Here is an 18,788-nt window from a genome sequence, read left to right as displayed (position 1 = left end):
TTTTTCCAGCGGCAAGCCCTGACAGGATACCACGTGGTGTTACAATAGGCTGCCAGGGTGGCAGTGAAGGCTGGAGGACTTTTCATGAGTGTTCTAGATGCAAGAGGTGCCATTTGAGGGAGTTTCGGGCAATGGCCTGCCTTTTATGCAGGGTAGTGGGACACTTGATGAAATATTGCTCGAGAGCAAGAAAGGAAGAGCCAAGAAAGGCGGAAAGCTCAACCTTAGCTCGAGTGTTTGCATTAACACAGGCAGAAGCTGAGGCTTGTCCCTTAGTAGTTTCAGGTCAACTTTTAAGTGCTGGACCCCTTATACTGTTTTGATTGATTCTGGATTTACACATTGTTTTGTTGCTAGTAGAATTAATGATAGACTGTGTAGACCATGTGATTATTATGCTGTGGGGTTTGGGACCTTATTACCCACTAGGGAGTTATTCGTATCCAGAAGATGGGTTAGATCATTGCCAGTGACTGTAGAGGGCAGAGAGTTATCAGTTGATTTGATAGAGTTGGTTATGACCAACTTTGACATGATTCTGGGTATGGACTGGTTGATGAACAATGGGGCAACCATAGATTGCAAAAGGAAAATGGTAACCTTTGAGCCTAAAGGTGAGGAGCCTTTTGTATTTGTTGGCACAGTGTATGGTGATTGGTGGTAAAAAAATGAATATTTATTGATCTCAAATGTTAAATTAAATTAAATTTTAATTAATATTTTCAGGAAATTAATGAAAAATATTTTTACAACTGAAAATATTTAGTTTAAATTTAATTTGTTTTATTTGCAGAAATTATGTGCATTTTGATACAAATAAAAAGAAAGAATTAATTGCGAAAGAAAGAGATGGAAAAGTGGTGTATTTGGAAGAATGATGAAATAAATGGTAGACAAGAAGAGAAGCCCAAGTCTTTAGCAGGCCCAGTCCAAGAGCTTCATGCACCCAAATATGAGATTGCTCCACTCCATGTGTACCGGAGAATTCAACTCTTCCAATCTATTTGTTTCCATGCATGATCCCACAATTATCTCTCTTTATGAGCTTGACATGTGGCCAAATTACACAAAATATGTTGCTGAATGCAACGTCTTTGGACTCCCAGCCAAGCATGAGCATTGATTCTATTTCAATTAATAGCATTAAAAAGAATGATATTTTCATTTATTTGTCAACGACCAGCTTTGTAATTCTTTTTATCATTTTGATTTTATGTTATAATTGTGTCTCCAAAACACTATAAAAAGGGACCTCTTGTACATATTTGGGAGTGTAATTTTCATTATAAAAAACTATAGTAAATTTTAGTCTTATTTTGTCTATCTCTTCTCATATTTTCTCTTTAGATTATTGTGAGAATGACTAGCATTCTTGGCTAATTTCCTAGATAAGGTAAAGGATGATCCTATATGCAAGGTAAAATTTATTTGTGATTTGATTCACCAAATGCTTAAAGTTTATACATTTGAGTAATATATTTTTCTTCTATTTTTCTCTATCTCTATATCAATATATTTATCTATTTAGTATTATATAGAAATAGTCATGCTTTTTCTATGTGAATATAATTAGTACAAATATATTGATATTGTAATTTTATGATTAGTGTTTTATTGCATTACTGCCAATAAGGTATATTGTCATTCTTAGATTTTTCATAAGATTATTTTCTAAGTTCCTAATGTGAGAATTGTTATTACTCGAATACATTTTATTATATATGTTCTTCATGTTTTATCTTCCGATTAAATTGTTGGGAAGTGAACGATTTAATTGTGTTATATGTGTGAATCAAAATCCAAATAAATGAGTCAAACATATAGGTGATTCTTGAAACCTTATCACTTTTGTTATTGAATTTTTCTACCAATTTTATTTGCTTTAATTTTATTTTCAACATTTTCTCAAAAACTACCAACGATTTATTTACTTTTTGCGCTTAAAGTTCTACTAATCACTTTTTGATAAGATATCTCTCTGTGGACACGACCGCCCATACTACACTACAACAACCGCTTTGTGAAGACAAGTTTGGGCGTAATCAAATTTTGGCGCCGTTGCCGGGGAGATAGATTTCAAAAGCTTAGTGGAATACACGACCAAGAGGTAAGTCATTTTAGTTTTATTATTTGCTTTCTTTGTATGTGTGTGTAATATTGGTGTTACCACATTATTTTATTATTAGTATTATCTTTTATATGTTTGAATCATTTACCAAAAAAAAAAAATATATTGTTAGTTACTAATTTTGTTTATTTTGAATTTTTATTCCATTAATACATTTTATTTATATATATATTATTATATTAGTGATTTTTTTTCTTTTTCCTTTATGCGTTTTTTTTTCTTTTCCAATTATAGCTCATTGTCATTAGTTTACATAAAACTTGTATTGTTTATTTTGATTTTGATTTTGCAATTTTTTTTTTAGAAAAAAATTCGTTAGGATTAATTAGTGTTGCATATAGGACTAATTTGTTTTTTTTTCTTCTTATAGTATTAGTTTCATTATTTAAAAAAAAAAAAAAATTTAGTCATTAATTTTCTTTATATGTTATTTTTATTTTTAGTATTAAATTTTGTTTAATTGATTGCTTCCAAATTATCATTCATTGTTAATATAATAACTACTTGTCATTTAATTATTTTGTTTCTAATTTTACTTTTTAGCGTTAAATTTTTAGATAATAACTTAGGTCTTATAATTTGTGTAACATTAGGTTTTAGATTAGCTTTAATTTAGGTTCTTCCTCTTTAACTCTTGTTTTTAAAAAAAAAATCATAAAATCCAAAAAAAAAAAAATCATAAAATTTAGCATAAAACTTTTAGTATTGGGAACAATAGTGTAATGCTACAAGTGGTAAAAACTGAGAGTATTCTGTCTAGAAAGATTGGCTTTTAAGGTTTGTGATAGAGTACTCTCTACACTTTCTTGGGAACCTTGGTTCTGTCTAGGAAAGTGTGGGACGAAGAGGTACCTTGGCAACCTTCCCAATCGGCCTGGGAATATTTCTTGTGTATGCCCTTGTATTATTACATTTTTGAACTTGTTACTATTTAAAAAAAAAACAAGCTTGTTCTTTCAAAATAAGTAAATTATTTTACTTATTGGTCATTTGGTTGAAAATGTTTGAATTGTGATTTTTCATACTCATCTAGTAACCTCGGGGAATTCTGGTGAGGCATGTGAGATCATTTCAAATTGTCCAAATTTACCAAGGAACAAGTTTAACAAAAAAAAAAAAAAAAGGTCTCGTTTTTGAAAGTGGATGAATCGTCATAGAGATGAACTAGGGAGATTTGTTAGGAGACCCGACACCCCTAGTGACAATTCTTCTGATACATCCAACATTTCCTCTCCCACCTCAACAATTGCTCATAATCCTTTCGCAATGGCTCATCATGAGGAAATTCAGCAGAGAAGTCTGAATGACTATCTCCATCCTACTCGTACTCCTACCCCTTCTTGTATCATCTTTCCACCTAATATGCCCAACTTTGAATTTAAACCTGGCATGATTCAACTCTTGCCAAATTTCCATGGTTTAGAAAATGAAAATCCGTATGTGCATATTAGGGAATTTGAGGAGGTGGTAGCCACTTTTTATAACCAAGCTAATATCGTGGATACTGTGCGATTGAAGTTTTTTCCCTTCTCTTTGAAGGATAAGGCTAAAAGCTGGTTATACTCTCTGAGACCAAGGTCTATTGGAACATGGGATGAAATGACATCGTCATTCTTCCACAAATACTTCCCTAACCACAAGACCAATGGCTTAAAAAGACAGATTTCTACTTTTTCCCAAAAAGACAATGAAACTCTCTATCAAGTCTGGGAAAGGTTTAAGGAACTGTTAACTCTTTGTCCCCACCATGGCTATGAAAAATGGCGCCTAGTCAGCTATTTCTATGAAGGCCTCACTATTCGTGAACGCCAGTTTGTAGAAATGATGTGCAATGGTGAATTCCTTCAAAAAGATCCTGAAGAAGCCTTGGAATATCTCAATGAGCTTGCAGAAAAATCTCATACCTTGACTGGTCCAAGTGCTACTGAAAGCACTAACCGAAATCGACCAGCAGGAATTTACCAATTGAGGGAGGAGGATAGCCTCAAAGCCCAAGTTGAGTCTTTAACAAAGCAACTTGAGGCATTTAAGACAAAAGGTGGGCAAGGACTTCATATGATTGCCCGAGCAGAAACACATGAGCCATGTTTTGTGTGTGGAGGAGCAGATCATTTAGCTAAGGACTGCTTAGCTTTTAGTGAAATGAGGGGGGTTTATGAAGAGAAATGCAATGCCTTAGGGGCCTATAATAAACCATTCTCTCATACGTACAACCCTGGTTGGAGAAACCACCCAAATTTCAACTGGAGAGATCCCAACCAAGCACAATATTCTGGAGGGCAATGGAGAAATGAGCACCAGTCTCAACCATCAAAAGCTCAACCTGCTCCTCAATACAATGCTCCTCCTCAAAGGATTTCTCTTGAGAACACCCTTCATTCATTCATGGAGGAGCAAGCCAAAATAAATCGTCAAATGATGGAAGAAATCAAGGACATGAAAAGTCAATTTTCAAAACTGACTGGATCCTTGGTTAATTCTGAAAGAGGCAAACTTCCTTCTCAGCCTCAATTCAATACACAAGGGCAACATATGGCTCAAACCTCCAACTCTAATGATCAAAATGTTAAGGAGGCTAATGCCATCACAACTAGAAGTGGTAAAGCTTTGGAAGATCCACCAATACCAAATACTACTTCAAAATTTCCAAATGTTGTCTCTGAAAGTGTGCCATCCAATGCTTCTGCAAAAGTTCCATTTCCCCAGGCTCTAAGACCTGCTGGGAAAATTCCTGAGAATCGAGGAGAAATCCTTGAGCACTTTACACAAGTGAAGATAAATCTTCCTTTGCTTCACATCATCAAACAAGTGCCAGCCTACGCTAAAATCATCAAGGATCTTTGCACTGTAAAAAGGAAGCATCATGTCAAGAAGACTGCTTTCTTGACTGAGCAACTTAGTGCGGTAATTGAACAAAAGACACCGCCAAAATACAAAGATCCTGGTTGTTCCACCATTTCCTGTCAAATTGGGACTCATGAATTCAGCCAAGCCTTGCTAGACTTAGGAGCGAGTGTCAATCTCATGCCTTATTCTGTCTACTCGCAACTTGGTCTTGGTGAAATCAAGCCTACTTCTGTAGTCTTACAGCTGGCTGATCGTTCTATTAAGAAGCCTCGGGGTATTGTTGAGGATGTTCTTGTTCAAGTTGATAAATTCTATTACCCCGTTGACTTTCTCATTCTGGATACTTAATCTGTGGCTAACATGGAGTCAAAAATCCCTATCATACTTGGAAGACCTTTCCTTGCTACAGCTAATGCCCTTATTAACTGTAGGAATGGTCTCATGAAAATATCTTTTGGGAATATGACTCTCGAGGTCAATATTTTTCATGTTGCAAAGCAACCACATGATGATGATGAGTGTTATCAGCCATTTCTGATTGACACGCTCATTCCTGAGGAGATTCAATTGCAAAGGAATTATGATGATCTTGATGAACTCCTTTCTTTTTCTGAAAGTTCTGGTTTTCATGAGTCAATTAATGAAATTTCTTGTTACAAAGACTCACAAAACGGAAGAACAAAGTTTTGGCAACCTCGCTTTGAAGAGCTACCTAGTGAAAGGGAAAAGCCAAAACCTTCTGCTGAAGAGGTTCCTATTGTTAAGTTAGCCCAACTACCTGAGGATTTAAAACACGTCTTCTTGGGAGATGGTGATACCTTTCCTGTTATCATTTCGTCCAAACTTGATCCTTCACAAGAAATTAAGCTAATTAAGGTACTACAAAAGCTTAAATCTGCATTAGGTTGGACGATCGCTGATATTAAAGGCATTAGCCCTTTAATTTGCTCCAATCGAATCAATCTAGAGGACGGGGCAATCCCTCGAAGAGATCCTCAAAGAAGACTGAACCCCACAATGAAAGAAGTTGTGAAAAATGAAGTGCTGAAACTTCTGGATGCTGACATCATTTATCCAGTGGTTGATAGCAAATGGGTTAATCCAACTCAGGTAGTGCCTAAAAAGTCGGGTGTAACTATTGTTGAAAATGAGAAAGGGGCCCTTGTCCCCACAAGAACTGTGATGGGTTGGCGCATGTGCATTGACTATCGAAAATTGAATTCTGCCACCTGCAAAGATCATTTCCCACTCCCATTCATCGACCAAATCCTTGAACGTGTGGCTGGTCATCCTTTTTATTGCTTTCTTGATGGCTATTCAGGCTATTATCAAATTGAGATTGCAATGGAGGATCAAGATAAGACCACTTTCACATGTCCTTTTGGTACTTATGCTTTTCGGCGTATGCCATTTGGACTGTGTAATGCACCAACCACCTTCCAAAGGTGCATGATGAGTATTTTTAGTGACATGGTTGAAAAATGTATGGAAGTATTCATGGATGATTTAACAGTCTTTGGAAACTCTTTTAACGCATGTCTTCTTAATTTAGAAGCTGTTTTGACACGATGTATTGAGAAAGGTCTTGTGCTCAATTAGGAAAAATGCCATTTCATGGTATCTTCAGGCATAGTCTTGGGACACATTGTCTCTGAAAGAGGAATTGAGGTTGATCAGTCAAAGATTGATCTCATTTCTAATTTGCCCACTCCAAAAACCGTCAAAGATGTGAGATCTTTTCTTGGGCATGCTGGTTTTTATAGGAGGTTCATTCAAAACTTTTCAGCGATTTCTCGTCCGCTATGTAACCTCTTAGCCAAAGATGCTACTTTTGAGTGGATGCCTAAGTGTGAGGATGCCTTTCGAACACTTGTTGCAAAATTGACCTCCGCCCTTATTATGCAGTCACCTGATTGGGATTTTCCTTTTGAAATCATGTGTGACGCAAGCAATTTTGCTGTAGGAGCTGTTTTGGGACAACGAAGGGAGGGGAAACCTTTTGTTGTCTACTATGCAAGTCGAACTCTTAATAGTGCTCAAATGAACTACTCCACTACTGAAAAAGATTTGCTTGCCGTTGTCTCTGCTCTTGACAAATTCCAAGCATACTTGATTGGCTCACCTATTACAAGAATTGACACACAAGAATCAGAAGTTTGTGTGGTTAGACAAGTGTGAGAATAACTTCCAGGAATTGTAGTAGAGGTTGATTACAGCTCCAGCTCTAATTCTCCCAGCAGATCAGGAGAAGTTTGTGATTTATTGTGATGCCTTACATCGGGGTTTGGGTTGTGTTCTTATGTAGTTAGGGGAGGTGATTGCTTATGCCTCATGCTAGTTGAAAGAGTATGGACAGAGATACCCCACTCATGATTTAGAGTTGGCAGTAGTGGTCTTTGCATTAAAGGTATGGAGGCATTACCTTTATGGGGAGAAGTGTGAGATTTACACTGACCACAAGATCCTGAACATGAGACAAAGGTGTTGGCTGGAGTTGGTAAAAGATTATGATTGTGAAATCTTGTATCACCCAGAAAAGGCCAACGTGGTAGCTGATGTCTTAAACCAGAAGGGTACGGGATAGATTTTTAGTGCGAGATTGATAAACAGAAAGTTAGGAAAGGATATGACTAGAGCTGGTATAGAGTTGCTGGTAAGCAAGTTGGCCAACATTACGCTACGGTCTACGCTGTTGGAAAGGATAAAGGAAGGTCAGTTAGGTGATCTACAACTGATAAAGATCTGAGAATGCATCCTAGCTGGAGTGTCCAGGGACTGTACAATGTCAGATATGGGCTTGTTGAGATACAAGGGTAGGATCTGTGTTCCGATGGACAATGATATCAGACGGGAGATTCTACTCCTTATTCTTTGCATTTGGGCACCACGAAGATGTATCAGGATGTGAGATCACTATATTGGTGGCCTGGGATGAAGAGGGATGCGACAAAGTATGTGGCTAAGTGCTTGGCATGTCAATAGGTCAAGGCTGAGCATTAGAGTCCAGCAGGGTTATTTACAACCTCTGGACATCCCAGAGTGGAAATAGGAGGACATCACGATGGATTTTGTGGTGGAGTTACCCAGGACTGTGGGTCAACATGATTCGGTGTGGGTTATCGTGGATTGATACACCAAGTCAGCTCACTTCTTACCGGTGAGGACAACTTATAGAGTTGACTAGTACGTAGATCTATATGTGAGAGAGATTGTAAGCCTTCATGGGGCACCGAGATCGATCGTGTCAGAATGGGACCCCACATTTACTTCCAAGTTTTGGGGAAGTTTGCAGAGGGAAATGGGGACCCAGTTGAAGTTCAGTACTGCATATCATCCTCAGGCAGATAGACAATCTGAAAGGAAAATCCAGGCATTAAAGGACATGCTGTGAGCATGTGTTCTAGACTTTGGTGGGTCCTGGAGTAAGTATCTGCCTTTGCTAGAGTTTTCCTACAATAATAGCTTTCAGTCGACCATTGGGGTGGCTCCTTATGAGATGCTCTATGGTAGGAAATGCAGGTCTCCCATTCATTAGGATAAGACAGGAAATAATAGATACTCAAGTCCTGAGGCAGCTCAGAGGATCAATGAGGCCATTGAGAAGATTAGAGCTCGGATACTTGCTTCTCAAAGCAGACAAAAAAGTATGCTGATCCCAAACATAGGAACGTGGAGTTCCAAGTGGGAGACTATGTCTTCCTTAGAGTTGCACCATGGAAAAGGGTGAGAATATTTGGGAAGAAAGGCAAGCTGAGCCTTAGATCTGTAGGTCCATTTGAGATCCTGGCAAGGATTGGTCAGGTGGCCTACAGGTTGGTCTTACCACCAACATTGCCAGCCGTGCATAATGTATTTCAAATTTTAGCTCTTCAGAAGTATGTGTTAGATGTGACTCATGTATTGAGATACGAGGATCTGAAGCTTGAGGCAGTTCTCTCCTTCGAGGAGCAGCCAGTCCAGATATTAGACAGAAAGGACAAGGTCCTGAGAAATAAAACTATACCTTTGGTTAAGGAATAATGTTGGAACAGCAAGTTTGAGGAAGCAACCTGGGAGCTGGAGTCAGATATGCAGAGTCAGTATCCCAAGCTATTCAGGTAAAATTTAGAGGACGAAATTTCTATAAGGAAGGGAAAATTGTAACGTCCCAAATTCTCTAATATGGCTTAGTGCTTGGATTAGGGGGCCAGGAGGGCAATAATTAATTTAATGTATTATTATATGATTATATGCATGATTATGTGCGTTGTATTATTATATGGCAGTATTTGCATATATACATGGGGCCGTTTCTTATACGAAGGGCATTTTCATAATTTTGGCCCGTTGAGGGAATATTTGTATATTTATGTGCATGTATGTGATATATGGGTGAGACCACATTATTATGTGGATATATTTGAGCTATTCGGCATGAGACGATCCTAGGAAGCATGTTAGCGATTTAGTCATAATGGGGTTAATTATGGATCGGGGTGAGCCTATGGGTAATTTGGTACTTAGTACATTTCCGAGATTGATCGGGTATTGGGTAATGATTTGGTAATTATTGAGGATATTAAAAGTGATGGGAATCATGAGATGTTAATTATGATTAACGAGGTAGGTGACAAATGACCAAACTGCCCTTAGGTGGCTGTGAGAGGGAAGGTTGGCCCTAGGGACATTTTAGTCATTTTAGGTTTAAATGAGATAGACTTGACCAAGGGGGGGGGGGGGGGAGCTGTAGAATGAACCAAAGGTAGCAGGAAAACACAGGGCTCTCTCTCTCTCGATCATTCTTCCTGTCTCCCTCTCGGTTTGATTTTGAAGCTATGTTTAGGGAATTGAAGCTAAGTTTGAGCTAGGTTCTTGATTGGGTGAAGCTTAGGGATAATTCAGTGATTGAGGTAATGATTCTAAGCTTGAACTTTGAAGTTTTTCCTTTGTTTTTATGTTGTTTACAAGCTTGAAAGTTTGATTATGGAATTGGGTTTTTGTAGTGTTTTGAGGGTTCTAAAGCTTGGGTTTTATTGCTGATTTGGTGGTAATCTTGTGTTGAGTTTTGGTTTTGATTTTGGGATTGATTGGAAGTGTTGTTGTGGTGAGTTTTGAACTGAGGAAAAAAAAGGTGTTCAGTTTGCGGGGTCAAGTCGTGGTTGTGTTCTTAGGCGACACGACCTGAGCGAACCCCAGAGCCAAGAAGAGCCTCTGTCTAGCTAGCGCACATCGACCCTCAAGGGCAAGTCACGACCTGCCCCTAGCACCCGGACAGGGGAGCTGTCTATCTGGGAGGCGCGTCGCGACCCTTGGGGTCAGGTCGCGGCTCGCCTGGTTCTTTTCGGCCAAGTTTGGTTTTAAGGTCGGGGTTTCAAACCTTAAGGCTCGGGATCGAATCTAATACTCGGTTTGGTAGAGTTCAAGGTATCGGGGGTTAGGAATTGGTTTGGGAACCTTTAATTACTCATTATTGATGGGATTTTTTATTTGGTTAAGATTAGGTTTCCGCTAAAGGGCTCAAGGTTGGGATCGTGCTCAAGGGTTGTTGTTAATTTATTTTACGCTCAAACCTGAGGCAAGAAAACTGCTCCCATTATGTGACATATATGATTATTGAAGAAGCATGTTGAGTGCTCTATATATGGATATCTGTTGCATTATGAATGCTTGGTTGCATTGTTTACTTGAGAAATGCATTGACTTATCAGTTAGAAACGACAATACTGCTGAGATATGGTCGTAATACTCTGACTTAATAGTTAGGAACGACAATAGTGCTGAGCATTGGTCGTATGACATTGACTTATGAGTAAAGAGTGGCAATAGTGCATTGAGCGCTGGTCGATATGATTTGATCTAATCAATAGAGCATTACACGCTCGCCCGACCCTATGGTCGAAGAAAACTAAAGCCCTTGACTAATTCCATGGCTAGTTACTCAGAGCTAGGGCTAAAGGCCCAGGGTGACTTGATGGTCACATGGCTAGGGAAAAGGACTCCAGGATGACTCCACGATCATCTATGCAGAGCACAAGACCCCAAGATGACTCCACGGTCATCTATTCAGGGCGCAGGACCCCAAGATGACCCTATGGTCATATGATCAGGGCTGCGGCCCCAAGAATGATTCCATAATCATTTATTGGTACTTGTATGCATGCAGTAATAAGTTTTCTTGATGAGCCTTGGCTCACGAGTGCTATGTGGTGTAGGTAAAGGGAAGGAAAAGCTTACCCAAACTTGAGTGGAGAGCTTAGGTGGCGACGTGTACATTTGTAATGACCCTAGGGTTTAACCTTATTTTTGTTGCTTAGGTCGACAGATTGTAACTTTTGAATTATAATGACCCTTTTGTAAATGTAAACAACTTTGTAAACACTATTATGGGATCGCATGTACACTTTAACGTTTTTAATAAAATATCCATTCTTTTTGACTGAGATTTTTACCCTGAGCCACTAATAACACTTAGATGGAAATTTATGGCCTGATAACTCGTTTAGCGAGTTAAGCACTATTTAAAATACACAGTGTAATGGTCTTGGCTAACCAGGGAATTACACAACTTATGCCCAGGTTGTTGAAAAAGCCCTCACAACTAAGGAGGCAGAAAACAAGATATGGCGGGAGAGTGTCGCACGATGTGATGTTTAGAGGGCAGTGCCTCCATTTGTGGGAACTGGTAGGAGCAAAGGCCCTAGTGATCAGAAGAGGAAGACCCCTGATACCTCAACAACTGCAGGTCTCGATAGGAGGGGCCGGGGTGTTTAGGCTGACAATGAGACTTGGAGTAGTTACCCGGAGTGTGCCACGGGTAGGATGCGCCATCTGGGCGAATGTCAGGTGAAGGAATACTATCTATGTGGGATGGACGGATATTTGAAGAAGGACTACCTGAGTTCAAAGAAAGAAGAACCCAAGATGGTGGAAAACTTGACTCTAGCTCAAGTGTTCGCCCTGACTCAGGCAGAGGCTGAGGCTAGCCCCTCAGTAGTGATAGGTCAACTTTCTAGTGTTGGCACTCCATATTCTGTATTAATTGATTCTTGTGCTACACACTCGTTTGTTTCTAGTAGAGTGATTCATAGATTGTGTAGACCCTGTGACTATTATATTGTGGGGTTTGGGACCTTATTGCCTACTGGGGAGCTGGTAGTCTCTATGAGATGGGTTAGGTCATTACCAGTGGTGGTGGACAACAGAGAAATATCAGTAGATTTGATTGAGTTTGGTATGGATGATTTCAACATGATTATGGGAATGGATTGGTTGGCCAGGTATGGGGCGACTACAGACTTCAAGAAAAAGATGGTGACTTTTGATCCTGAGGGTGAAGACCCCTTTGTTTTTGTTGGCACTATGCATGGACCATGTATGCCTATGATATCAGCATTGAGGGCTAGAGACCTATTGCAAGGAGGTTGCATAGGATTCCTAGCTAGTGTGGTGGATACCACTAAGGTCATGCCAGTGGGACCAGAGGAGACCAAACTGGTGTGTTAGTTCTTAGATGTGTCATGGAGGACTTACTAGAACTACCACCACATTTGGAGATTTAGTTCGTCATTGAGTTGGCACCAGGTACTGAACTGGTGTCTAGGGCACTATACAGAATGGCTCCAGCGGAACTGGAGGAATTGAAGGTGCAGTTACATAAACTATTGGACTTGGGATTTATGAGACCTAGCTTCTCACACTTGGGTGCTCCAGTTTTGTTTGTAAAGCAAAAGGATGGGACCCTGAGGATGTGTATAGATTATAGCGAATTAAACATGCTGACTATCAAGAACAAGTACCCACTACCAAGGATATATGACCTATTTGACCAGTTGCATGGTAAGGCAGTGTTCTCAAAGATTGATCTTCGATATGGTTATCACCAGATGAGGATCAAGGATAAGGATATTCTGAAGATGGATTTTCGCACAAGGTATGGGCATTATGAGTTTGTAGTGATGTCATTTGGGTTGACCAATGCCCCAACGACGTTTATGGATCTGATGAACAGGGTGTTCAAGGATTATTTGTATAAGTTTGTGACTGTCTTCATCGACGATATCCTGGTTTACTCTCATACAGGGGCATAGCATGAACAACACCTTCAGTTAGTATTGCAGAGGTTGAGAAAACACTGGTTTTATGCCAAGTTTAAGAAGTGCAAGTTTTGATTACCACAGGTGACATTCCTTTGTCACATTGTCAGTGGAGATGAAATTAATGTAGATCCATCCAAGGTTGAAGCAGTTAGGGATTGGCCGAGGCCAAGGAATGCCTCGGAGGTCAGGAGTTTCCTTGGGTTGGCAGGGTATTATCGGCACTTCGAGGAAGGATTCTCAAAGATTGCTACACCACTGACAGAATTGACATAGAAGAACTTGAAGTTTGTATGGTCAGACAGAAGTGAGAATAGCTTCCAGGAGTTTAAGTGATGATTGATTACTGCTTCGATGTTGAGCCTTCCTTCATATGAGGGTAAGTTTGTGGTGTACTGCGATGCATCGAGATTGAGGTTAGGATGTGTGCTGATGCAGACTGGGAGGGTGATTTCCTACGCATTGTGACAAATGAAGGAATATGAACAATGATACTTTACTCACGATTTAGAGTTAGAAGCGGTGGTATTTGCACTGAAAGTGTGGCTGTAACGCCCCAACTCCAGGGACCGCTACAGTGCACGTTGCAAACAGTGCTAAACTCGCTAATCGAGTCGTTTGGCCATAAACGTGTAACTAAGTATGATTAGCGGTTTAGGGATTAAACATTTTGGTTGAGATATAACGTTTCACTAGAACGTTTACTGTATACATTGGGATCCCAAAAATATAATTTCAGAGTCTATTACAAGAAAATATTTACAACAGGTCGTTCTAAGCGGCAAAACAGGGTTTAACCCTAGTTCCTCTTTCAAACCTCGCCCAAGTATTGGTCGAGCAGCTGCATATGTACACGTCATCACCTAAGCTCTCCAACTCAAGGATGGTCTAGCTTCCTTTTGCCTTTACCTGCATCACATAGCACCCGTGAGCCGAAGCCCAGCAAGAAAACTCATATGCTCATGAACAGTCATATCATGATATCAGGTCATATCTGGGATGCCTAGCAAACATAGCTTTATTCAAGCATGCAAATGAATTCACACAATGCTGGGGTATACAGGATAAGAAATCCTTCCCTTCTGATTAGAGGAATATCAAGTCAGTCCTAATCAGATGAGTGTTTCAACACTTGAGGTTCTGGTAAACCATACTGAGTGACTGACGAGCACGTCACTGCGGGGCCGGTGCCCATAGCCATGCATATGATGATCAAAATGATCATACAGAGCTCATAGCTTTGATCAAATGAGTGAATATCACTTGAGGTTCTGGTAAACCATACTGAGTGACTGACAAACAAGTCACTGGGGCCTCAGTGCCCATAGTCGTGTAACGACACCGTTACCTGGGCTTTCCTGCAATGGCTCTTATCAAATGAGTGACTGACAAACATGTCACTGTGGGGCCAATGCCCATAGCCATGTGACATAACAGTCACGGGGCTCGCTGGCCCTGGCTCTAAATGACTAGCCTTTGGCTAGACAAGCACTTTTTAATATTCATCAACCTTGAGGTTGGTCCGGCATTAATGCTCATTTGAGTCATTCAATGCAGAAAGTCGATTAGATCTAATCTTTGTTGGCTTGCGTGGAACACGCTAAGGCCGTCCTGACTAATGAGTCAGCGCAATGTGATCTGTGCCTAGTACCACTGCCGAACCTGACTAATGAGTCACAGCTTCACAGTTGATACTAACACCTTTGCCAATTCTGACTAATGAGTCAGTACCATGCACAAGTAAGCATTGATACCAAACATATATCATGTGTCACACATCCAAAGATGAGGCATTCAACATGCTTACTTAACAATTGCGAGCATAATAATGATCATGCACAAACACAGAGACTCAAGCTCTGACCAATCTCATATTCATCATTCATGGCATGCCCTAATCTCATGTTTCTCGTGCTTCACATGCATCACACTTAGCCATCCATCATACCTCAATAATAATCATATGCAAATGGGCAAAATTGCCAAGCATTCATTATGATATCAATGTTTACATTTAAACATCCAACATGCATCAAACATAACACTGCATGTCACATATGGGGTGCAGTTTTCTTACCTTCGGTCCAAGCACAGGTTACCAACAAATGAGCCACAAGCACAATCCCAATTCCAAGCCCCTAGTGATAACCTAGTCACAACCATAATATAAAACCTCATCAAAATGAGTAAATAAATACTTCCAAGCCCAACCCAACCCTCCGGAACAACAAATCCCACTCAACTAGGTAGTAGGATCGATCCCAGGTCCTTAGAGTTAAATTCCCATGCTCAAAACATTAATTTGCCCAAAAATGACAACAAGCGCTGCGACCCTTAGGCAAAACAGAACCTCCACCTGTTTCTTCAAGCCTGGGCCGCGGCCCTACCTCGAACCAGCCATTTTTCCTCATTTTCAACCTTTTAAAACCTCCCAAAAGCATATCCAAACATCTCCAAACTAAAAAATAAAAGTTCCCAAACATCCCCATCATCCAAAACCAACAAAACCCAAGTCTCAAATCACCCAAAAACTCATAAAAACACACTGTCTAATTCAAGCTTAAAAACTTAAAAAACTTGGAACTTAAAACTTGAATTACCTCTGATTGAGTTGTTTCCAACTAAATCGTCCAGCTAATAAGCTTCTAATTTTCCTTAGGATTGCTATGCCTCGATCCTCGCTTGAATCCGAGTCCTAGAACTCAAGTTATCTTTGAAAACGCAATCGGGAGACGAAAAGGAAACTTTTAAGGAGAGAGAACGTACAGAATGTTCTTTTTATTTCATAAAAGGTTACTTCAAGCTTAAGTAGCCTCCAATAAAACCTAATGCTCGGGGTCCCGAAAACACCCTCGGGGACATTATAGTCAAAACTTCCAGAATTTCCCCCTGATCTCACTAACTCCCAATTTATCACCAAATATTAATTCCCATTACCCAATAACCCGGTAATGCTCTAAATACCCCTTGACTTACTCCAAGTCAAGCTTAAATCTCGTTGTGACTTTCCCACTAGCTTACCTCCTAGGATCGTCTTGTGCTGGGTAACCCTGGCATAACCAAATAATAACAAAGCACCACGCCCATTTCACATATATGCCAAAAATGCCAGAAATGGCCAAAATATGAAAATTGCCCAATTAATCACAAATGGGTTCACATGCATATTTAATACACCTAATCATGCATATTATCATTAAATAGCATAATAAAGCAATTATGGCCCTCTTGACCTCCTAATCAAGGTCCTAAACCTTATTAGGAAATTTGGGGCATTACAGTGGCGAAACTATTTGTATGGAGAAAAGTGTGAAATATACACCATCATAAGAGTTTGAAGTATTTCTTCACCCAGAAGGACTTAAACATGAGACAAAGACGTTGGTTAAAGTTGGTAAAAGATTATGACTGTAAGATTCTTTACCATCCAGGGAAAGCCAATGTAGTGGTAGACGCATTGAGTCGGAGAGGCCTAGGACAATTGTTTAATGAATTGGCAGAAGACATGACTAGAGTAAGGATAGAGTTGGTGGTGGGCCGTTGGCCAATATTACCTTGCATTCCACTCTTTTGGAGAGAATAAAGGAGGGCCAAATGAGTGATTCTCAGTTGATAAAGCTTAAAGAGGATGTCCTAGCTGGAGTAGCTAAGGATTATTCCATTATAGAGATGGGTTTGCTGAGATACAAGGATCAGATTTATGTTCCGATGGACGTGGGTATCAGATGAGAGATCCTGGATGAATCTCATACCACACTATATTCATTACATCCAGACACCACGAAGATGTATCCGGATCTAAATTCATTGTATTGGTGGCCTGGGATGAAGAAAGATGTGATTGACTATGTGGGGGAGGTGTCTAACCTGTCAGCTGGTGAAGGTTGAACACCAGCGGGCAGCAGGGTTGTTACAACCTCTAGGCATTCCTGAGTGGAAGTGGGAAGACGTTACTATGGATTTTGTAGGAGGCTTGCCCAGAACAGTGGAGCAACATGCCTCAGTATGGGTGATTATAGACAGATATACCAAGTCAACTCATTTTTTGCCAGTGAGAACAAACTTTACCATGGAGCAGTATGCAGAACTATACGCAAGAGAGATTGAACGTCTCCATGGGGTCCCAAAATCTATAATGTTGGACCGAGATCCCATTTTTTCCTCCAAGTTTTGGGGAACCCTGTAGAAGGCTATGGGGACTCAGCTGAAGTTCAGTAAAACTTATCATCCTTAGACAGATGGGCAGTCTGAGAGGACGATTCATATATTGGAGGACATGCTTAGAGCATGTGTACTAGATTTCGAGGGGTCCTGGAGTAAGTATCTTATGTTGACTGAGTTTTCATACAATAACATTTATCAATTAACGAAATGAGTAGCTCCATATGAGATGTTGTATGGCAAAAAGTGTAGGTCACTCATTCATTGGGATAAAATGGGAGAGAGGAAGTATTTGGGTCCTGAGATGGTCTAGATGACTAATGAAGCTATTGAGAAGATAAGAGCTCGAATGGTCGCCTCACAAAGTAGACAGAATAGCTACGCTGATCCTAAGCATAGGAATGTGGAGTTCCAGGTAAGGGACCACGTATTTTTGCGAGTTTCATCTCTAAGGGGAGTAAAAAGGTTTTGGAGGAAGGGCATGCTAAGCCCTAGGCTTGTAGGAATTTTTGAGATCCTAGAAAGGATCGGGCAAGTAGCCTATAGATTGGCTTTGCCCCCATTATTATCAGGAGTTCATGATGTATTTCACGTCTCTATGCTTCAGAAGTATGTGTCAGACACAACCCATATGCTCGGTTATGAGGATTTGGAGATATAGGCAGACTTGTTTTATGAGGAGCGACCAGTTCAGATCCTAGATTGAAAAGAAAAGGTTCCGAGGAACAAGACTATCCCTCTAGTTAAAGTTTTGTGGAGGAACAACAAGGTCGAGGAAGCGACCTGGGAGCTAGAGTCGGATAAGTGGGATCAATATCTCGAATTTTTAAGGTAAATTTTGAGGACAAAATTTTCAGTAGGAGGGGATAGTTGTAACGTCTCAATCTTGCTAATAAGATTTAGTGCTTCGATTAGTGTGCTGGGAGGGAATAAATGGATTAATATGTGAATTTAATTGAATATATGTGTGATTATGTGACATATATGAGTTATATTGTGATATGAATACTTATGCATATTTGTGTGTATTAACACATGCATGTGGGCCCATTTTTGTTAATATGGGCGTTTTTGTAATTTTAACCCATTAAGGGTATAATTGTAATATATGTGTTATATGATTGGGAACAAATTATTATGTTGATATATTTGCGATATTCGACATGAGGCGATCCTAGTGAACTAGTTGGCTTAAAAGTCACAATGAGGATTTATACCTGACTCGGGGTGAGCCTAGGGGTATTTTAGTAGTGTAGTACATTGTCAGGGTTTATCGGGTAATGGGAAGTAATTTTGGTGATTATTTGGGTATGTTGGGGTTAATTATGAATTTATAGTTTTATTTGATGTTTGGTGGGAAGTAGTGGCAAAATAACCGAATTGCCCTTGGAGGGTACCTTGAAGGTTAAGAGTGTGTAGGGAAAAATCGGTCATTTGACCACATAATTAGAGCAAGAGGAAATCCTTTGTTGAGGGTTTAGTCATTCATGTATAACACTAGCCTTCTCTCTCTCCTTCTAAGTTTTCTCTCAGCATCTCAAGCTAGTGAGAGTGGAATTCTTGAAGCTTTCAATCTAGTG

At 39.8% G+C, this 18,788-nt stretch overlaps 1 protein-coding gene and 1 non-coding gene across 2 annotated transcripts; one reads left to right on the top strand and one right to left on the bottom strand.

The window, feature by feature from the left end:
- The first annotated feature begins 3,271 nt into the window (after positions 1–3,271).
- Positions 3,272–5,323, top strand: LOC133824717 (uncharacterized). The gene is made up of 2 exons (XM_062257690.1): positions 3,272–4,166; positions 4,290–5,323. Exons 1-2 carry the CDS (start codon positions 3,272–3,274, stop codon positions 5,321–5,323), a joined length of 1,929 nt encoding a protein of 642 aa, XP_062113674.1.
- Positions 3,775–3,882, bottom strand: LOC133827772 (small nucleolar RNA R71). The gene has a single exon (XR_009890423.1). It is a non-coding gene; the product is annotated as a small nucleolar RNA R71 (small nucleolar RNA).
- Positions 5,324–18,788: the final 13,465 nt, after the last annotated feature.

This window comes from Humulus lupulus, chromosome 3 (genome assembly GCF_963169125.1).
Source record: "Humulus lupulus chromosome 3, drHumLupu1.1, whole genome shotgun sequence".
NCBI lineage: Eukaryota > Viridiplantae > Streptophyta > Magnoliopsida > Rosales > Cannabaceae > Humulus > Humulus lupulus.
The sequence above is the reverse complement of the archived record's forward strand: the minus strand, read 5'-3'. Positions and strand labels throughout refer to the sequence as shown.

Coding starts and splice junctions, on each gene's coding strand:
- LOC133824717 (XM_062257690.1), top strand. CDS start 3,272: ATGAATCGTCATAGAGATGAACTAGGGAGATTTGTTAGGAGACCCGAC. Junction 4,167..4,289: donor TGAGGCATTTAAGACAAAAG/GTGGGCAAGGAC, acceptor GGGTTTATGAAG/AGAAATGCAATGCCTTAGGG.